At 42.1% G+C, this 23193-nt stretch overlaps 1 protein-coding gene across 1 annotated transcript in view; it reads left to right on the top strand.

The window, feature by feature from the left end:
- scgn (secretagogin, EF-hand calcium binding protein) overlaps positions 1-22394 on the top strand; it is an 82214-nt gene extending 59820 nt beyond the window's left edge. The window contains exons 8-11 of the mRNA XM_068050250.1: positions 4380-4425; positions 7081-7140; positions 13037-13105; positions 22260-22394. Of these exons, the coding sequence (XP_067906351.1) occupies positions 4380-4425; positions 7081-7140; positions 13037-13105; positions 22260-22388 (304 nt within the window). The 3' untranslated portion in view covers positions 22389-22394. The remainder of the gene's footprint in view (positions 1-4379; positions 4426-7080; positions 7141-13036; positions 13106-22259) is intronic.
- The last annotated feature ends 799 nt before the right edge of the window (positions 22395-23193 follow it).

The raw sequence follows: 23193 nt of genomic DNA, 5'->3' as shown, positions 1-23193 counted from the left end.
CATGACTGCCAAAGACTGCCCCACCTGCACTGGTCCAGGGGCAGACTTGGATTTTGGGGCAGGAGGCAGCATGTGCAGCTCAGCCTGAGGGTGGGGTAGAAGGGATTAGAAGTGGGGGTGCCCTGAGAAGAGCCCCCAATGCCATGTGCCCTTTCTCCATCTTCCCTCTCATGGTCCACCTGCATATCCCTGCTAGCCAAGGATTGGTTGCATGCCAGTGAGGTGTTGAGCCATGGAGGCAAGGCTTTGCTCCATCCTGTGTAAAGTGGCAGACTGAATGTGCAGGCTATTGGTCAGGGTAAGCATGCATTCGGTGCACTGCTATGTCTGAATCTCCATGCATGTGGCAACTCTTTCCATGGAGGTAGAGATCAGTGCAAATGCCTGAGACATCTTGGCACTCATGTAGAGATGGGCTCTTCCAATCTCTCTCCAAGGGTGCACCCTGTCTCTGGAAATGCTGACAGAAGCACACACATTTCCCTATGCTGCTCTAGAAGTGTTCTTTTCATGATTGATTCCTGAGGTTCAGCATCTACGTCCAGCTGAGCAGCGTTTGGAGTATCCTGCGCCCTCTGATTGGGGACTCTCCTGTCAGTACCTACTCCTGTTTGCATGTGATGTGCTTCTCACCATGTGACAACCTAGTTATCTCGAACGCAGTAGCCTCCGAGGTGTGTGTATCTGCGCTGGTGGAGGGTGTGCATGAGTCATGTGATGATGCATCCTCAGAGTGCCCACCCTCCTCTGAGAACTCCTTGGCCTGGTACCTCATCAGCTCCTCTGTCACCCGTGAAGCACCTGTGGGAGATGAAAAACCTGAATTGGTGCTGACAGTGAGAAAGGGTACAAATGCAGCATCGTGCATATCATGGCAGTTCAGTTAGTGGTGAGATCAATTCAACATGAGTGGCCTTTAAGTCCCAAGTGGCAGTGCATCATCCATGGCCACCCCCATCTGCATCGCTGACACCCGGCGTGTGTGCCACTCTGCCAGTCTCCAGGGCGTCCTCTTCCACTGCAGTCAGGATGGCTATAGCTGCAGGTCCATCCCTGGTTCTCTGCCTGTCCCTGGAGTGTGGGCTCACCTCCTGCAATGAGAGCAGGCAGAGAATTATGAGTATAAGATGTGAAATGTGTGCTGAGGATGGAATGATAACATTTGAGGAGGGTGACTATGAGGGATTGGAGCAAGAGGGCAGTAGGATAAGGGTGTGTGGGTGTTGTCTGTTGAGATGGAGATTTGAGGAGGTGCTTGGAGGGAAAGAAATGTGTGGAACTGAAAGATGTAGCAGTCAGAGGAGTGTGGTGTAGGAGAATGCTAGAAAGGTCAGAGAGTGATGGATGCCACCTGAAAGTGGTTTGACACTCTCCTTTCTGGACCTAATGAGGTCATTAAACCTTTTGAGACACTGAATCCAGGTCCTTGGCACCACACTTCTGCTGCTCACAGCCTCTGCTTTTTCCAGTCACACTTGCTTCATTAGGCTGCCTGGCCTTTTCTTCCTATCCTCAGGGAAGAGGACTTCTCTCTTGGCCCTTAACATTTGAGCATGACCTCCAGGGAAGAGTCAGAGAACCACAGGGCAGTCTTTCCATGTCCTCCTTCCATTCTCTTGCTTTCAGAATGCTTCAGCAGCGAGCTTTACTGAAGCCATTCAGATCCCTGCTGGGATCCCTTTAAATACAGATTCTTCATTGACAGAATGCAGGTTGTCATCATGCCCTCACATTATGATTGACTGCGAAACCTAGAAGCGGGATCCGAATGTTGTGTTTGAGTTAAACAGCCACAGCAAAGCCCATTTCAGTTAACAATGGGTTCCCAATTTGTGGGAGGTCAGTTCTATTAAGATTCTGCCCAGAGAGTCTAAACCAGGAAATGTAACTTTGAACAGTTAATTCAATGTCAAATCATGTACAGAAAGCAAAATATAGTATAGCTAGATAGGGGTTATGTATAACAGTGGGCAAGAAGAGGGTGGAATTTAACTGTGATGCTCTCACAGTCAAACACTGGCAATGACTGTCCAGATTCACACATGAAGAAAAGTTACTTGAGTAAGATTCCAGGTGCTAGGCAATGCCAGTATAACCATATCCCAGCAGATGTCACAGCCTTCAATAGAGAAAATGTAACAACTAATCAGTCTTCTATGGCAATGCTGAGAAAAAACCCTTTTTTAAGTGTCTCTTTCCTCCAATAATTATTTGCCTTTTATTCTCTAATTCTGCTTTCCTCCTTGCTTATTTCCTTTCTCTCTCTCTCTCTCTCTCTCTCTCTGGCCCAAGATATTACGCTCACACAGAGGGAACAAGAAAGTGTTCGTTTGTTTCTCTGACTCTTTTTTTCCAATTCTTTCCCCTCCCTTTTTCTGGAAAAAAAAATTCTTTCTTAAGTAAATCTCAATGACATTACAGTAACTTGGTTGAGTTGCTCGAGTAATACAGAATGTTGCTGTGAAGCTTTTGCAGCAAATATGCACATACATCCTCAAATGTTACTTTACCTGATCACATGGTGCTAATATATTAATTGTTTAAAAGTCATTATGTGGCACAACAACAAATGTTCCAGCCCGTGCAGTTCTTCATTCTCAAATTACAAGGACAGATTGCATAAAAATGCATGTATTGCCTTGAGTATAGAAGACTGAGGGATGATCTGATCAAGGTGCTTAAAGGATTTGGCAGATGCTGCCAGACCTGCTGAGTGATTCCAGCATTTCTTGTTTTTGTTGCTTAAAGGATTTGACAGGTTGATACAGTGAAACTAGTTCCTCTGGCAGAGATTCAAGAATGATGGGAAAGTAATCTTAAAATCTGGACTCATCTTTTGTCTCTTTACTTGTTGCATTACCATCTCCATTGCTTTGCACCATCATCCCTTTTGTCATTTAATCTCTCCTGCCTTCCACCCTATCACAAACCTACCCTTTTGTTCTTTCCCCACCCCCTTTCCCTGCCTGTATACTTACATAAAACCTCTTGAATCTCTAACTTTTTCCAGTACCTGGAAAAAGAATCCTGTTAAGGGATTCTTTACCTTGGTCTGCTGCAAACCTACCTTTACGCGTTGGGATTCTTAAAGTTCCACACAATATAAGATTGGCCTTATCGGCAACCTCGTAAATAGTCCCCAAGTCATTTGCTCACAATGCAAGCTTGATGCTGAAATAGGGCAAATCAAGGACATCCTGCGTGACAATGGCTACCCTGATCAGATAATTTCTCGCTGTATATAGGCAAACTTATGAACGGGCCTAAGACAGTCACTTTCGGGACTCAAAAGTGCCCAGTCTACCTCAAATTACCTTGGAAGGGTAATGTATCCCAAAAATTTGAGCAACAAGTAAAGCTAGCTGTTTCACGCTGCTATTGTGCAGTAGCAACACATATGGTGTTCACCACTAACAGGATGCTACCATCAAGCCAAAAAGACCCCCTGCCTATCACACAAATGGGTAACGTGATGTATGAATTTCAATGCCAGTGTGATGCTAGGTATATAGGCTGTACATCCCAGAGACTGGCGGATCGTATCAAACAACGTGTCCCTTCTGCTGTTCACAACGGGCAAGGTACAGGCTGTACCCAACCAGCCCGTGCTTGCAAAACTCAAAAGTGTCCAACATTAGATTTGATTCTGCGATTGGACAACATTTGCTAAATAATCCGCAGTGTGCTAAGAGTTATGCTGATAACCAATTTAAGATTGTCAGTAGGGCTCGCAGTGTGGCGCATTTGCGTGTACTGGAAGCTACATACATTAATACACAGGGCCCTGTTCTTTGCAGACAGAAAGAACATGTACACACATTGTGCCTGTTTCAGCTGAACAAAAGAAGTGAAAGCCATTCACTGGTTCATTCCTCAGGGCAATGCCTTGACCAATCAGAGTCAAGCTGCCTGGTTTAAATTTCAAACAAAGCTTGGCAGTTAACTGTCAGTCACCGTAAACTGGTGCATTCTCCATGGCAACGCCTCTACCAATCAGGGTTCACTTGCCAACCAATCAGCACTCTCTTCTCATGCAGTATAAGTTGGTTTCCCTTACATTGGTTATTCTTACATATTGTCCTGATGAGTGCAAGACGAAAAGCTTTGACAACATGTCTCTATTTTCAGCAATTCTCAAGTTCTGTGTCACCAAACGGCTACTTTTTGAAGTTATGTACAGTGAGCTCTATTGCAATGCAAACATGATTTATCATTGCAATGAATACTACACAGGGCTGTTCTAGCTCTTTCCCAATGGTACCACCTTCCCCCTCCTCCAATACCAGTCTTGGAGCACAATAACCAAGAGAGTTGTTGCTAAGTGTTCTTTATTATTTTATGATTTGAATTAACCATTGATTCCTTTTGCACTTTTAAAGGATTCTGTCATTGGAAGAAAATTTCCTTTTACAGTTCAAAATGGATGTAAGTTCAACTTTACTTTTAAAACATATCTCAGATAACAAAGTATGTTTACCTGGCCTGACTGTAAGGAGCAGAGTACATTCATTCAAGCATTTCATGCCTAAGAAGGGCCTTTTGGTGTACTGGAGCTGCTGCACTGGTTTAGCAGTAGTATATGGAGTTCTAAGCCATTGAAAGTCACATTGTCTTAGCAAAGTATTCACCAGATACCTAACCAAATAATGATCTCTGCTTGCCATTCCTAGTTTGGAAGTTTTAAGGCCATTGTTCCAGAAAATTAACAAAAACTAGCCAGTTTTAAAAAAACTATACAAAGCCCCAAAAAAGCTGGCAAGTCAAAGCAAGTTTGCATATGGATCTTTGATGTAGCTACATTGAAAGTGTAGTGAGACACAAACCATAGGTAATCCCAACATTTCATAGAAAGTGTTGCAGAGATTTTCCCTTGTTTCTTGTGGAGACATTGAAGCTATTGTGGATATGTATTGGAACTCTAAATCTGTTAAATTTTTAAGCTTTTTATAGGATTGTCTCAAGTGACATGGAGGCAAACTCCACCATATTGTTTGGTACAAGCTTTCATCCCACTGCACTCAGCAGAACTGCTTGTTTTCACATCATAGGCAAGGACTTTAGCTTTTGTTTCTCACAAACGTTAAATTGTAAAATATGATCCCAAGGAAAATGGTGAAACTGTAGAAATGGCATATAATAAAGCAGAGTTTAACCTATTCTGTCATTATAAAGCAATAGCCCCAGTCATGGAATTCTTGCAGATTGTTAGTTGAGTTGTCAGATTATGAGTTTTCCATGTTGGTGTTTATGGATTCTGTGCAGCCCCTGTAAAATATACAGCCATTACAATGTCAGGGAGGCTTGCTCTGCATGGAGCTTGCCCTCTCACAGATGATCCAGCTGAGGCTATTGAGGGTCACCTCCAGGAAGGATGGAATATGAATACTAGTTGAGATGAGGTTTCAAACTCCAGTGTGTTGGTCAAGAATCCAAATTGCTAAAAGTACTTGGTGGGAGCAAAAATAATAACAGATGTTGGAGGAAAGCCTCAGCTCCTGAAACAGACACCCACCTGTGCTATTATGCAATACGTTTAAGTTGCACATTCTCCTTACTGTTCATTAATGCAATTGGTTTCAAACATAATTTTCTTCTTTTAAGTATCAGGTTGTGGGCATCACTGACAAGTTTGGCATTTATTGCACATCCCGAGTTGCCCTGAGCCTCTTGATACAGCTGAGTGGCTTGCTAGGCCAGAGGGCAGGAAAGTATCAATCACATTTTGTGTGGGACTGGTGTCACATGCAAACCAAACTGGGAAAGGGTGGTCAGTTCCCTTTCCTAAAGGGAATTACTGAACCAATTGGGTTTTTACAACAATCTGACAGCATCATGAGCAACATTCCCTGTAATTTTTTTTGGAGAGAGTGGATGATTTATTTAAGTGTGTTGGCCCTTTAAATTTTTATCTGTGACTGCACACACTTGGTAACGTGAAGGGACGAACTTGTGCACAGCCTGTGCAGGGACGTTCAGGTTTCTGCACAGCCTCACAGTTTACAGGGAACATTGTTCATGAGCAATTTTACTGAACCCAGCTTTTTATTTTTTAAATTGTGTACAAATTCTCAAACTGCCATGGTGGGATCTAAACTCAAATTCTCTGGATTATTATTTCAGGCCTCTGGATTACTTTCCCAATAACAATCATTACACTATTACACCCAAGGTATATCCCAGGTTATACAGGTCCCATCTGTGATTCCTATATGCAGTGTTTGTCTTGTATTAATCTGGTAACAGGATTCAGGAGTGAATAAAAAATGTAATCCCGCATGTTTCTCTCTGTATGACCCATTTAATTTTTTTTTTATCCCTTATCGTCTATATACAGCTACCCAATTCAGAGAGCATTCTGGCAGCCTTCTCCAAAGCACTTCCTGACGTCACTCTTGAATTGGCTTCAACGGCCGGGAATTTTCTCTGAGCTGTTTTCACTCCACCGCCAGAACTTTGCCTGAAGACATCCTGTAAAACATGTGTAAGCTCTGCCCCAGTCCTGATAAAGTGATGGTGGTGGAACTGGAGAAGGCCCAAGGAAACTTCAGGCCAAAGAGGTAGCCCTAGCTGACTAAATAACTTCATTCTGCATTCAGCCATGTTGCACTTGACCTGGGTGAGCCGAATGCTGACATTGGATATAATGTTCACTGTTCTCTGTTGCTACCATCCCACACTGAGTAGCACAAAGTTCAGTAAAATGTTTTTGAACTTGCACTTTAACTTTTGATTCTAATTAATTCCTGCTCCTCCCTGGGGTTTTTTTTCCCTGCACCTTCCCAAATAAATTGTTCCTTGTAATTCAGTACAGCGCGAGTTCATCCGATGTGCCAATTTGGCCTGCTATCACATTCTACTTCCTTTTGGGAAAATGTTTTTGCCTAAATCTCATTTTTAATTTTTAAAACGTATGCACAATTGTTCTAACTGAAACTCAATCACTGTCATTTTTCAGCTGTGGTGCATTTTTTTCATTTCCAAAAATTTCAGTTTTATTTTGATGAGTCAGAATTTTGGCACTCTCACTTTTCAAAGAAAACTGCTAATGTTTGCCATTATTGTTTTGCCTCTTGTATGTAGGCCTGTAGCCTGGAAGACAGACGAAAAGATTTTGAGAAGATTTTCTCACATTATGATGTGGTGAGTTTCATCTTCTTAGCTAAATATTTTACTCTGAGGTGTTTGCATTGCGTGTATGTATGCACAAATTTACAGATTTCTAGTGAAATAGAAAATCCAGTGAATTTTAGTATACAATCTGTCACAAATGAATTCATTTTAACCATTGCCTAAAAGCAGATTATCTGGTCATTATCACATTGCTGTGTGTGGGATCTTGCTGTGTGCAAATTGGCTGCCACATTTGCTCCATTACAACAGTGGCTACACTTCAAAAATACTTCATTGGTTGTAAAGCACTGTGGGTATCCTGAGGTCATGAGCAGCTATCAGAAGTTGGGATGACCTCACTTCCTTGAACTTCCATTCAATAATTATAATGGATGAAAACTTGTGGAGGGTGTGCACCTGAATTCCTGGAAAATTAAGGTGTACACTGGGTTACTGAAGATGGGAGTCTCAGCCAATGTGCTCAAAGGGTTTAATGTGCATTTACTGTCAATTTCAATGCTGTTTAGACTGAAATTTTATTTATACTAATGTTATTTATATTGAAGTGCCTTGAGATGTTTTGCTTCATTAAAGATGCTATAAAAATGAAGTTATTGAAAAGTCTTTCAAACTTATTCTACAGCCAGTTTTTGTATAACTAACTTTATGCCTGTTAAGGTCATAAGGAAACTTACTGCCCATAGCAACAGCCCATTTGGACTGGATCATGGAAATAGGTCAGGTGTCTGCAGCAGCAAGCACCCACATACAAGTCTGTACATCGATGCACAATTACATTCCCAACATTTCTATTAGTTAGTTATATAAAAGCTAATCATACAGTATCTATGAAGGGTAAAAATTGGCTGGTTGTGATCTGGACATGTCATCTTCCATACCCAGTTTTCCCATCAGGCATGGCTCCACAATGGGAGCAGACCCTCCCAAAATTCAAACTTATGCCATATCAGCACCTAAGTCAGTCAGTGTAAAAGCCATTCCCTTCAAGTCTGGCTTTGACCCTGCAGCAGGCAGTAGGTAGATGTCAGAACTTTAATGCCCCACCAGAACCATTGGTTCAGGCACACTGAGGCCTTTTGCCATTGCCATCCAAGTTGAAAGCAGCTAATTCCGCATTGGCCAAGGAGCAAACCTGTATGGTTCAGTACACAACATACACTGCTACCACTCACCGAGTTCTCAGGCAATGCTAATTGAATCTTAATGGTTAGATAAACACCAACTGTGATATAAAAATTAAATATGTTGACTGGGTCTGAATACACAGAAAGACATTACCTGGAGTTAATAATATACTTTCTGACCACAGTATAATACATATGAATTGACTGAAAGAAGTCATCGCTCGACAGATTAAGTAAGAATAATTAATTGTCTGCCTAGATGAAGCAAATGTATTTACTTGATAATGGCCCAGAGTTTGCTGCCAAAATACTGGTGAATTCAATGTGCTCAACATTATTAGTGTCTTAATCATTCAGCAAGGAAAAGATAGCTCATGAATTGCAAATCATCACAAGTCTCTCGACAATTTGCACTGCTCCACCATTAGTCTTGCAAAAATGACAGCTCGGTCTCAATCTCCCTGTGCCTGCTCGGGTCTGCAAATGGAACCAACCACGTCCGACCCAAGCCCGACCTGGTCCGAGTCCTTTCATTTTTTTCCTGTGCCCGGCCTGACCCCCAGAATAAAGTTCATTATATTAAAGAGGTTGTGTTCTACCTTTGTTGGAATTGCTCACTGCAGACTAGTGTGGAGTGTTTCCCACCTTGACGTCCTGGCTGTCACTGTGTGCCATCTGGCCCAATCTGACCCGAGCCCAAATGCCAGACCCGGAAGAGCGAGCCGACCCGACCCGAACCCAACACGTGTTGTTGAGTCCAGTTCGGGTAGCCATGCTCTACCGTGAGTTTCATGAAATTGCTGGATTTGTGTATTAATTGCCTATTAAATTCACCACAGAAAACTAGGCTAGTACTTAACCATATAAGTACTTTTTAATAAGCAAATTTATGTTCCTGCAATGCCAATTAACTTCTCCAGCCCAGAAAAGGAACAATTTAAACCGTGGAGTCTCATTCCTACAGCTGTAATTTGTTGCTAGAGATTTTTAAAATTTAAAATTTAAATTTTTTCTTTTTTTCCTTTGTCTTTTTTTTCGCCCTCTTAATCAAATCTTTCTCTATCTCTGTCTTTTTCTGTACTTGATTTGACACTAGTTCACCCACTGTAACTCACCCTCTTTCTCCTTTGTTTCTCTGTTTCTTTCACAATCCTCAAATCTCATTGGTTAGGGAGATGCACTTTTGTTCCAGTCATTCACTCAGATCCCTTGCCTCGCCATTACCAGCCCGCACCTTCCAGCAATTAACAGCGTAAAATGTTTTCGAGCTGAAGGCTGAGGGAAAATGCGCTGTTCCAGCAAATTCTGGGCTGATGTTTCAAATTAAAGTCATGACTTTATGTACATACCACCTTAAATTAATTCTATTGTTAGATTAACTATCCCTTTCTGTCATATTCTGAAGCTGTCCATAGTTTCTTAAAGGTTAAGTTCTGTATTGGGTTGTGAGGGTTGTTGATAACATGGCCACCAGTTCATACCAACCGTGCAGAGCGGACAACAGTGCAGGCCGGCAATGGCCTCCGCTCCACCCTCTTCCCCTATTCAATGCTGGTCGCAGCTGCCTGCCATCGCAGCACTGAGGCCTTGCCGCGGTGCTGACACCTTACAATGGCTGGGAATCTGAAGGTAAATGAGGGCCACCCGACGTCCACTTAATTCCAAGCCCCCCATTGAATCGCTTTCAAGGGAGGCAGTGGTGTAGTGGTAATGTCACTAGATTAGTAACCCAGAGACCCAGGCTTATGCTCTGGGGACATGGATTCGAATCCCACCACGGCAGATGGTGGAATTTGAATTCAATTAATAAATCTGGAATTAAAAGCTAGTCTGGTGGTGACCATGAAACCATTGTAGATTGGTGTAAAAGCCCTTCTGGTTCACTAATGTCCTTTGGGGAAGGAAATCTGCCATCCTTACCTGGTCTGGCCTACATGTGACTCCAGACCCACAGCACTGTGGTTGACTCTTAAATGCCCTTTGAAATTGCTTAGCAAGCCACTCAGTTGTATTGAATCGCTATAAAGTCTCAGAAAGGGAATGAAACCGGACAGACCACCCGGCATCGACCTAGGCACCAGAAACGACAATGGCAAACCCAGTCCTGTCGTCCCTGCAAAGTTCTCCTTACTAACATCTGGGGGCTTGTGCCAAAATTGGGAGAGCTGTCCCACAGACTAGTTAAGCAACAGCCTGACATTGTCGCACTCGCAGAATCATACCTTGCAGACCATCACCATCCATCGGTATGTCCTGTCCCACTGGCAGGACAGACCCACCAGAGGTGGTGGCACAGTGGTATACAGTCGGGAGGGAGTTGCCCTGGAAGTCCTCAACATTGACTCCAGACCCCAAGAAGTCTCATGGCATCAGGTCAAACATGGGCAAGGAAACCTCCTACTGATTACCACCTATCGTCCCCCCTTGGCTGATGAATCAGTGCTTCTCCATGTTGAACACCAATTGGAAGAAGCACTGAGGGGAGCAAGGGCACAAAATGTACTCTGGGTGGGGGACTTCAATGTTTATCACCAAGAGTGGCTCGGTAGCACCACTGGCTGAGTCCTAGAGGACGTAGCTGCTAGACTGGGTCTGCAGCAGGTGGTGAGGAAACCAACAAAAGGGAACTACCTACATAACCTTGTTCTCACCAATCTGCCTGTCGCAGATGCATCTATCCATGACAATATTGATAAGAGTGACCACCGCACAGTCCTTGTGGAGACAAAGTCCCGCCTTCACATTGTGGGTACCCACCATCGTGTTGTGTGGCTCTACCATTGTACTAAATGGGATAAATTTCACAGATCTAGCAGTTCAAAATTGGACATCCATGAGGCACTATGGGTCATCAGCAGCAGCAGCAGAATTGTATTCAACCACAATCTGTAACCGCATGGCCCGGCATATCCCCCACTCAACCATTACCACCAAGCCGGGGGAACGAACCCTGGTTCAATGAAGAATGTAGGAGGGCATGCCAGGAGCAGCACCAGGCATACCTCAAAATGAAGTGTCAGCCTGGTGAAGCTATAATCCAGGACTACTTGCATGCCAAACAGCGGAAGCAGTATTCAATAGATAGAGCTAAGTGATCCCATAACCAACGGATCAGATCTAAGTTCTGCAGTCCTGCCACATCCAGTGGTGACTGGTGGTGGACAATTAAACAACTGACAGGAGGAGGAGGCTCTACAAATATCCCCATCCTCAGTGTTGGGGGAGCCCAGCACATCAGTGCAAAAGACACAGCTGAAGCATTTGCATCCATCTTCAGCGAGAAGTACCGAGTGGATGATCCACCTCTGCCTCCTCCTGATATCCCCAGCATCACAGATACCAGTCTTCAGCCAATCCGATTCATTCCATGTGATATTCAGAAATGACTGAAAGCACTGGATACTGCAAAGGCTATGAGCCCTGACAACATTTTGGCAATAGAACTGAAGACCTGTGCTCCAGAACTAGCCACAGCCCTAACCAAGCTACAGCACTGGCATCTATCTGGCAATGTGGAAATTGCCCAGATATGTCCTGTACACAAAAAGCAGAACAAATCCAACCCAGCCAATTATCACCCTATCAGTCTACTGCTGATCATCAGCAAAGTGATGGAAGGGGTCGTCGACAGTGCTGTCAAGCAGCACTTGCTCAGCAATAACCTGCTCACTGATGCTCAGTCTGGGTTCCACCAGGGCCACTCAGCTCCTGACCTCATTACAGCTTTGGTCCAAACATGGACAAAAGAGCCTCAAGAGGTGAGGTGAGAGTGACTGCCTTTGACATCAAGGCACCATTTGACCAAGTATGGCATCAAGGAGCCCTAGCAAAACGAGAGTCAATGGGAATCAGGGGGAAAATTCTCCGCTGGTTGGAGTCATACCTAGCACGAAGGAAAATAGTTGTGGTTATTGCAGGCCTCACAGCAGGACCTCCAGAAAAGAGTCAGAGAACAGGGTGGGGGGGTGGGGTGGGGGCAGCCTTCCAACATTGCGCTTCCATTCTTGTATTTACTGAAGCCTTATGAACGACTCTAGAGTGCAGCCATTCTGACTCCTGCCGAGGTACTTTTGAATCGAAATCCTTCCATTGACAGGTGTGGGTCGTCATCATGCCTGCACTCTGCGATTGGTTGGTAAACCTGGAAGCCGGATGTTAGTGCTGAGTAAAACAGTCAAGGCAAATCCCATTTCTCTCCCCCTGCTCCAAGCGGGTCTTTAAGGTTAAAATTTTTCCCAATGGATCAGCAAAGATGGGAAACAGAAGAAAAATGAGTCTGGTGATTAGCTAACAGCTAAGGTGCAAGTGTGCATTCAGTTGTTTGAGTACTTGTCATCAAACTGAATGAGCTGAGCACTGAGTGTAATTGCTTATTCAAGCTGATTTACCAGTGTGAGAGTAGGTCCTGAGTAGACTATTGGGTGGAGGCACACACCCGTACAAGATATTCCTTATAAAGACAAGGGAGAGAATTGAATATGGAGGTATTGTCTTCCTGTAAATTTGGCTTCTGCTTGCAAATTGTATAGCAGGATTGACAACTAGAGCCATGAATAGATGAGGTCACTGATTTTCAAAATGTAGCGTGATAAAACAGCTGGAGCAGATTGTACTAGGGTCTATTTACAAACAGTTGCATTCTGTAAAGGATAGATAGTGGAGTTGGTATTCTGGAAAGATGTTATCAAATGAACTGCTGGGCCTTCATCTGAATGTGATACAAGGAATAACAAATTATCACCAAACCTTCCATTGATTCCCAATCGTTTGCTATGTTGCAGAGTAAAACAGGAGCTCTGGAAGGTCCTGAAGTAGATGGATTTGTCAAGGATATGATGGAATTGGTGAAGGTGAGTTTACACAAACTAAATTAATATTTCAATTTCTTTTTTTTTAATTGCTCAGTTATATAATTCAAATCAATCAGAATTTCAACTGTATTGTGTTTCCTCAATCAATTAGTATCGCATAAATATCAATAGTAATAGTACCAATATAAATAGGAAAGCAAGATTTGCTTCTTTGATTCTTCAGTCATTTATCCTTCAGGTAAAGCAAGAATGGCTCTTTCTTAAAGGGTACTTGGCAAAGATTATTCACAAGAGGCATCAAAAACTGGTACTTAAAAAATTCATTTTTTAAAATTTGTTCTTGGGAAATTGGCACACTAGCAAGTCCAGCATTTATTTCCCATCCCTAGCTGCCCTTGAGAAGGCAGTGGTGGGCCTTCTGGAACTGCTGCAGTCCGTGTGCTGAAGATACTCCCAAAATGCCCAGTATCACCGATGTGGACTTTGTCTCACTTGCAAGTGATGTGTTATATGCCAACCTTACTTTTGTGAGTTTAGTGCTAAAAACATTTTAACCTAATTTCCTGCAAAACCCTGGCAATGCCATTTGGCACTTCGGAGTTGAAATGTTGGTTGTTTTAGGCTGTCCTTTCAAGATACTGTGAGACTTTCTTTGTCTCTGATATCATTTGCATGTAAACAGCTATACATTTTTATGTTGCTGTGACAAGTCAGCTGCTGAAAGAAAGTTTTGCTCCATGATACTACAGTTAATATTTTTGAAATATTTTTATTCCATGTCATTATACTGTTTTTAATGAAATCTACCTGCCTGCTGAAAAGTGCAGGCTGATTTCAGATTTAAGACTGATGGCCTCTGATCAGATGACTCACAGCCCATGTTCCATGATAGCTAATCAATCAGTGGAAAACAGGGCAACATATATTCAATAACTTCCCATAACTGTGGAGTAGGCAGCTGTTGTCAACTCAGAACAGTTTGCTAAGGTTAAAAAAATAAAATTTAATTAAATCTGAACTAATTCCAATTTAGAAGATTTTTTTTAATCTTACAACTTGTGCGAACCAATAGCTGTGCAAAATGTCTTCACTGTCAGAATGACCTGTTGGACCCACAATATTTATTGGGAATCAGGGAGGGTATGAGTGAGTCTGAAAATGACTGAAGAACCTGGCAGACCCTGTGAGGTGAAGAACCTGCCGATCTTGACGGCAGACGGTCATTAATATTTTGTGGGTGTGTCTCCTGTCTGGCCAAATGAGCAGCCTGACCAGAAGGCAGTAGAAGAAACCAGTGACAAGTAACTGCAGTCGGGAACTCTTAACTCTCCAGCAATTGGAAGGAGGGGAGAGGCCTCAGATCGGGAGATGGGGTGGGGGGCGGTTGGTGGTGGTGGTGTGGGGGGAGGGAGGAGAAACCTGCGATCCGCTTTGGGTATGTCAGCAATCAGGGCTGGGGAAACAGTCCTGCACCTCCTGGCCCACAAGGAATGCTGGAAGAGCCACTTTCCTTGAGGAGTCAGCAGCTCCCGCATCCTTTTCACTGCTGAGTTTCCCAACCCCCAGGAACCTATGTAGCACCAACAAAATTAGAAAATAATGAAATACCATGGATGAATGAAGAGGAAAGGGTAAACCTGAAACTAATGAATAAAGCACACAATAAACACAAATGTTTTGTCAGCAGTGATTCATTTGGTAGCACTGTATGGCTCTGCGTTATAAGGTTCCGACTTTCAGTTTCAGTTTAGTTTAGAGATACAGCACTGAAACAGGCCCTTCGGCCCACCGAGTCTGTACCGACCATCAACTACCCATTTATACTAATCCTACACTAATTCCACATTCCTACCACATCCCCACCTGTCCCTATATTCCCCTACCACCTACCTATATTAGGGGCAATTTATAATGGCAAATTTACCTATCAACCTGCAAGTCTTTGGCATATGGGAGGAAACCGGAGCACCCGGAGGAAACCCACACAGACACAGGGAGAACTTGCAAACTGCACACAGGTAGTACCCAGAATTGAACCCGGGTCACTGGAGCTGTGAGGCTGCGGTGCTAACCCACTGCGCCACTGTGCCGCCGCTTTAAGTCCTACTCCAGGCCTTGAGCACAAAAATTAAGGCTGACACAACAGTGCAGTGCTGAGGGAGTGGCTCAGTAATAGACTGGTGCTGTCTTTTGGATGAGACATTAAACTGAGGCCCTATCTGCCTGTTCGGGTGGATGTAAAAGATTCCATGGCACTATTTCAAAGATAAGGGGAGTTATCCCTGGCGTACTGGCCAATATTTATCCCTCAATCAACATCACAACAACAGATTACCTGGTCGTTATCACATTGCTGTTTGTGGGACCTTGCTGTGTGCAAATTGGCTGCCACTTTTCCTACATTACAGCACTGACTACACCTCAAAAGTACTTAATTGTCTGTAAAGCGCTTTGAGATGTCCTGTGGTTGTGAAAGGTGCTACATAAATGCAAGTCTTTTCTTCTAAAGGAGAGAATGGCAAAAGGAAATACAAAGAGGTTAGGAAAGAAATAAAGAAAACAATTAGGGAAGCAAAAGGAACTATGAAATTAAATTGTCGAGAAATGTAATAAAGTATTCTACAGACACATCAATAAGAAAAAAAAAATCAGGGTGGCGATAGGACCATTCATGGGTAATGACAGCAAAATGGCAGAAATATTGAACAGTTACTTTACCTCATTATTTACCAGGGAGATTAACAAGGTGAGTATGACACTGGAAGAAGAGATCAAAAGATATAAAGACACAGAAAGGTGGAGATAATTGATAAACTAATCAAACTTAGCGAGGATAAAACTCCTGGTTTGGATGGATTGCATCTGTGCATGTTAAAACAAGTTAGGAGAGAGATAGCAGAGGCACTGTTACATATATATAACAATTCATTGCCAGAGGATTGGTGGGCAGCTAATGTTATTCCTATTTTGAAAAATGGAGATAGAACAGGTCCAGGGAACTGTAGACAAGTTTACTTAATGTAATTGGTCAGAAAAATAATGGAATCCTTACTCAAAAGAAGTAAAAAAAAGCTAGAAACTGGAAATATAGTAAAGATGGATTTCAAAAGAGAAAGTCGTGCTTTACTTTCCTTACTGAATTCTTTGAAGAAGTAACAAAGAGTTGACAAAGAATATATTTGTATTTTCAAAAGCCTTCGATAAGATACCTCGCAGTAGACTCATGACTACAGTCAGAGCAAGAGGAGTCAGTAGACAGCAGAATAGATAGCAAGCTGGCTAAGAAACAGAAACAGAGTACATGGGTGACTATTCAGACTGAGAAAAACTGGGAAGTGGTGGTCCACAGGGATTGGTGCTGGGACCACTAATGTTCGCTATTTACATTCATGATTTGGACTTGGGAATTGGAAGTACAATTTCAAAATTTGCAGATGACACCAAAGTGAGAAGTGTAGATTATACAAAGGAAAATGTGACAAAATACAGGAAGACATAAATAAACTTATAATTGGCAAATGAAGTTCAATGTAGCTAAGTGTGAGGTAGTGCATTTTGGTACGAAAAGTAAGAAGGTCACATTGCTTGGATAATAAGTGTCTGAATTGGGTAGAGGAGCAAACGAATCTCGGCATACAGATACACACATCACTAAAAGTAGCGACGCAGGTTAATGAGGCCATTAAAAATAAAAGCAAAGCATGCACTGGGGTTCATTTCTAGAGCGACAGAATTGAAAAGAATTATGTTAAACGTGAACCTTGGTTGGACCACACCTGGCACTACTGTGTACAGTTCCAGTCTCCATATTATAAAAAGGATATAGAGGTGCTGCAGAAGGTACAAAATAGATACACAAGGATAATATCAGAACTGCGAGCATATACTTTTCAGGAAAGGCTGAACAGACTAGGAGCTCGTATCTCTAGAAAAGAAAAGGCTGAGGGGGTGAACTGATAGAGGCCTTTAAAATAATGAATTGGTTTGATTGGATAGATGTAGAGAAAATATTTCCATATGTGGAGATGTCCAAAATTAGAGGTCATAAATGTAAGATAGTTACTAATAAATCCAATAGGGAATTGTGGAGAAACTTTTTTACTCCAGAGTGGGACGAATGTGGAACTTGCTACCACAGGCGTAGTTGAGATAATTAGTATAGATCAGTATATGAGGGAGAAGGGAATAGAAGGATATGCTGATGGAGTTGGATAAGTAGGGTGGGAGAAGACTCACGTGGAGATAAGTACTGCATAAACTATTTGGGTCAAATGGCTAGTTTCTGTGCAGTACACAAGACGTAACCCAATATAAATTTCAAATCAAGCTCCCAATTGCACTGTGGCCACTGATTTTAAATATGATAATTAAGCATCCCATCTCTCCACAGCAGGACACCCAGACACCCCAATATCAGATGGCGTTAGGGTTGCATTTTTACATAATTCACTTGCTAACATTTCTCACCCTCCAACCCTCTCCCACCTGTCATGAGCGTGGCGGATAGGTTAATATCGAGGCCAAGATCTGTAATGCCTCTTTGTGACTGGTACCTACACATATACATATGCACAACGAGATGATTAGTAAATCTCCTTGAAGCCAATTTTAGGTGAGTCAGTTCAAAATGGTTAAGAGTTGGTGCTCTTCTTGGCTGAATGATATTGTGCTAATTTGAACAATTACATTTCTTGGTTCAGCCTTTGGCATTAGTTTTCAGAGTTCTAGATACAGGGAAGTGGGAGTCAAAAATGGAAAGGGATGTGGAAGTGTCGTAAATAGTAAGGAAGATAGTAATAGACTTCAAAAGGACATAAACTGATGGAATGGGTAGACACATGGCAGATGAAATTCAATGCATATAAGTGTGAGGTGATACATTTTGGTGGGAAGAATGAGGAGAGACAATACATGTTAAATGGTATAATATTTAAGGGAGTACAAGAAGAGAGAGACCTGGTGGTGACTGTGCACAAATATTTGAAGGTAGCAGAACAGGTTAACAAAGTAGTTTATAAAGCATATGGGATCCTGGGCTTTATAAATAGATGCATTGAGCAAAAATGAAGGAAAAAGGAAACCCAATATGCAAGCAGGAGTCTGCAAGCAGACTCAGATCATTGTTTAACTTCAGCTGCTTAGGCCCTAACCTCTGGAATATCTTCCATAAAGCTATCTGACTCTCTACCTTTCTCTCCTCCACTAGAGCGCTCCTTTAAACCTACCTCTTTTACCAAGCTTTTGGTCACCTGTTCTGATATCTCCTTATGTAGCTTGGTGTCAAATTTTGTCTGGTAATGCACCTTGGGATGTTTGACTACGTTGAAGGTGCTTTATAATGCAAGTTGTTGATGATGGCTGTGAATTGCATGTGGTGTCACATAAGATGGCTGTGAGGAGGGCTGGCCCCTGTGTCACTTCATGACAACATCCTCCTAAGTCTACATTACAGTTGATTACAGTCATTGGCTGTGCCACTGTATGTTGCATGGTGGCTGCAGCTTACCTGGCTTTTTGTTGATGTGGACTCTGAAAACAGTTCCCACAATCTCTGCCAGGTCGATGCAACAATGCTTGCAAACATGGTTAATGCTATTTTGGTTTCAGCCAATGATGGTGGATGATGATCACTCTGCCATGCCTTCTTGTATGAAGTATATGAACATACGAATTAGGAGCGGGAGTAGGTCACTTGGCCCCCTCGAGCCTGCTCCGCCGTATGATAAGATCGTGGCTGATCTGATTGTAACCTCAACTCCACATTCCCGCCTACCCACAATAACCTTTCACCCACTTTTTATCACGAATCTATCTGCCTCTGCCTCCAACTAGAGTATTGTGTCCAGTTCCAGTCACCACACTTCAGGAAGGATATGAGGGTCCTTGTGAGAGTGCAGAGGAGATTTACTAGAATGGTTCCAGGAATGGAGGATTTTAGTTACAAAGTTAGGTTGGAACAGCTGGTTTTGTTCTCCTTGGAACAAAGGAGATTGAGGGTGGATTTAATAGAAGCGTACAAGATTATTGCAGACTTAGATAAGTTAGATGAGGGAAAACTATTCACATTAACTAATAGTACAAGGCCTAGGGTACACAGATTGAATGTTTTGGACAAAAGATGCAGGGGGAATATGAGGAAGCACTTTTTTTGCAAAGTGCATGGTAATGACCTGGAACTCGCTCCCCACAAGTCATAACTTCAAGACGAAGTTGGATGGCCACTTGAGAAAAATAGACTTGCAGGACTAAGGGATCGGAGGAGTGGGACTGACTGCATACCTCTGTGGAGAGCTGGCATAGACTTGATGGGCTGAATGGCCTCCTTCTGTGCTGTAAATGACTCTATGACTCTGCTTCCACCGCCTTTTGAGGAAGAGAATTCCAAAGACACTCAACTCTGAGAGAAAAAATTTCTCCTCATCTCTCCCATAAATGGGTGACCCCTTATTTTTAAACAGTGAACCCCTAGTTCTATATTCTTCCATAAGAGGAAACATCCTTTCCACATCCACCCTGTCAAGATCCCTCAGAATCTTATATGTTTCAATCAAATCACTTCTTGCACTTCTAAACTCCAGCGGATACACGCCTAGCCTGTCCAACTCTTCCTCATAAGATAACCTGCCCATTCCAGGCATGAGTCCAGTAAACCTTCTCTGAACTGCTTCCAATGCATTTACACACTTCCTTAAATAAAGAGACCAAGACTGTACACAGTACTCCACATGTGTTCTCACCAATGCCCTGTGTAGCTGAAGCATAACTTACCTACTTTTATATTCAATTCCCCTTGTAATAAATGATAACATTCCATTAGCTTTCCTAATTACTTGCTGTACCTCCATACTAACCTTTTGTGATTCATGCACTAGGACACCCAGATCCCTCTGCAACTCAGAGCTCTGCAATCTCTCACCATTTAGGTAACGTGCTTTTTTAAATTCTTCCTGCCAAAATGGACAATTTAACATTTTCCTACATTATATTCCATTTGCCAGATCTTTGCCCACTCACATAACCTAACTATATCCCTTTGTAGCCTCCTTACGTCCTCTTCACAACTTACTTTCCTCCTATCTTTGTGTCATCAATAAATTTAGCAACCATACTTTCGGTCCCTTCATCCAAGTCATTATATAAATTGTAAAAGGTTGAGGCCCCAGCACTGATCCCTGTGGCACACCACTTGTTATATCTTGCCAACCAGAAAATGACCCTTTTATGCCTATTCCTGTTAGCTAGCCAATCTTCTATCCATGCCAAAATGTTACCTCCTACACCATGAGCTTTTATTTTCCGCAATAACCTTTGATGTGGCACCTTATCAAATGCCTTCTGGAAATCTAAGTACAATACATCCACTGGTTCCCTTTTATCCATAGCACATATTAATTCTTCAAAGCCCTCCAATAAATTGGTTAAACATGATTTCCCTTTCACAAAACCATGTTGACTTTGCCTGATTACCATGAATTATTCTAAGTGCCCTGCTATAATGTCTTTAAATAATAGCTTCTAACATTTTCCCTAGGACAGATGTTAAGCTAACTGGCCTATAGTTTCTTGCTTTCTGTCTCCCTCACTTTTTGAATAAAGGAGTTACATTTGAAATTTTCCAATCTAATGGAACCTTCCCCGAATCTAGAGAATTTTGGAAAATTAAAACCAGCACATCAACTATCTCACTAGCCACTTCTTTTAGGACCCTAGGATGAAGTCCATCAGGATCCGGGGACTTGTCAGCCTGCAGCTCCAACAATTTGCTCAGTAACACTTTTCTGGTGATTGTAATTTTCTTGAGTTCCTCCCTTCCTTCCATTTCCTGATTTATAGCTATTTCTGGGGTGTTACTTGTATCCTCTATGGTGAACACCGCTGCAAAATCCCTGTTCAATTCATCTGCCATCTCCTTATTTTCCCTGATTAATTCCCCAGACTCACTTTCTGTCGGATCAATGCTCACTATGTTGACTTATTTTTTAAATAGAAATAGAAATAAATAGAAACTCTTACTATCTGTCTTTATATTTCTCACCAGCTTTCTCTCGTACTCTAATTTTTCCCACCTTATTTATCTTTCAGTTGTTCTTTGCTACTTTTTATATTCTGTCCAATCTTCTGACCTGCCACCCATCTATGCTTTTTCTTTAAGTTTGATACTATCTTTAACTTTTTTAGTTATCCACGGATGGTGGGTCCTCCCTTTGCAATTTTTCTTTCACGTTGGAATGTATCTATTCTGTGTATTCTGAAATATCCCCTTAAATGTCTGCCACTCCATCCTTATTGACCTATCCTTTAACCTAATTTGCCAGTTCACTTTTGCTAGCTCTGCTTTCATGCCCTCATAATTGCCCTTATTGAAATTTAAAATACTAGCCTTAGATCCACTCTTCTCTCCCTCAAACTGAATGTAAAATTCAATCATATTATGATTGCTGCTACCTCGGGGCACCTTCACTATGAGGTAATTAATTAATCCTACCTTGTTGCACAATATAGCACTAGCAGGTTTCCTGTCCAACCTTCCCGTTGGAATACGTGCACTAATTGTCGGCCAAGTGATTACTCTGTCTGATGATGTGTTTGTGTTTGTTTGTTTGTGTGTGTGTGTGTGTGTAGATACCGGCATAGAGCACTTCTCATGTAGCCTGACCTACCTGGCATCCCTCTTCCAAGCATGTCAAATAGGGGAATTCCCTTCAGGAGAACCCATTGATGCTAGTAATGGTGCTGGGAGTGAAAACACTATTGTACCAATTGGCACAAGCTCAGAAGAACCTTAATGTCAGCAGGAGAAAAAGGATAAAATATAATGCAGAAATGGCCTTCAAACTGTTGAATCAATGTTGCTGTAAGTCCCTTTAAACTTACTGCCATATTCAGTTCAGCACCTGAAATTTGCACCTGGCGCTGATGTGGCTTGATTGCCATGAAATGGGCTGGAAGAAGCAATTTTGCATTTTCTGTATCAACATAATATTATGAAACTCCCGCCTCTTTTGGATGGGAACTTCCTAAGTGCAGTGTGTTGGAAATGTGTGTCATGTGCAAAACGGATGGAGTTATGCAGCTACAAGTACACATGGGGCATTGAAGACATGATAGTTGGCCCCGTTGTATCTTGTTAAGTGCAAAGACACAATGCACCATTACAATGTTTTAGTAACTTTATTTTTCTCGTTTTCTTCAGTCAAGTATTACTGGAGTTGACCTTGACAAGTTCCGTGAAGTTCTCTTGCGCCACTGTGATGTAAACAAAGATGGAAAAATCCAGAAGTCCGAGCTTGCCCTGTGTCTTGGACTGAAAATAAGTCAATGAGTCAACGATGCGATGAACCATTCTACACTGTTACCACATAACAGAATGCAATCTTTACTGTCATATATTTAATAACACATTTATATTAGCAGCATTACCCAGGGTCTTTGAAACACCACAGTGCTACTTGTTTAAAAAGGGGAGAGGTGGGAGGGGGGAATATCTAATTATGCAATCAGTCAATGCAAAACTTGTTTTGAAAATATGTTAATTATTCAGAGGCTTTTTAATTTGCATGCTGAGGTCTGACATTGGGTTTTCATTTTGATATTGATGTAAATTGAAAGATTGCAGCAGACTAATTGGAATGTTGATATGCATGGGGCAAAATCCATCCAAGCATTTTCACATCATAGATGTAAGACATTGTCTATTCATTTTGACAGAATGGTATGTGAATTAGCTGTATTGACTAAGAATAAAAATAAGTGTGCACACCCAGCGCTTCATTTAAAAAAAGGGATTCTTTGTGAAATATTCAGCATATTTTAAGGAAAAGTGAGGGACATGAGTATCTGGCAGCGATATCCCACAGTGCCTCTCAGGACGCAAGTTATCCTGATGCTACAACAGCAATATGTACCCAATAGTAAATTAATTAAGACATTTTTGATGAGCTGCCAGCGAAGTCAAGTCATATTTGATGAGTCATTATACCTGTGATATCTGTTCAATTTCTGTTCATTCACTCTGCAGCACCTCCGTCGCAGTGTATCAGAAGAATTAACTAGGAAATAATGCTTTGCTTTCACCAAGTATTTATGGTGATGAGTTTTTTGCATGTTACATTGTTGTTTGTTTTGAC

Source organism: Heterodontus francisci, chromosome 2 (genome assembly GCF_036365525.1).
Source record: "Heterodontus francisci isolate sHetFra1 chromosome 2, sHetFra1.hap1, whole genome shotgun sequence".
In the NCBI taxonomy this organism is placed as follows: domain Eukaryota; kingdom Metazoa; phylum Chordata; class Chondrichthyes; order Heterodontiformes; family Heterodontidae; genus Heterodontus; species Heterodontus francisci.
The sequence above is the reverse complement of the archived record's forward strand: the minus strand, read 5'-3'. Positions and strand labels throughout refer to the sequence as shown.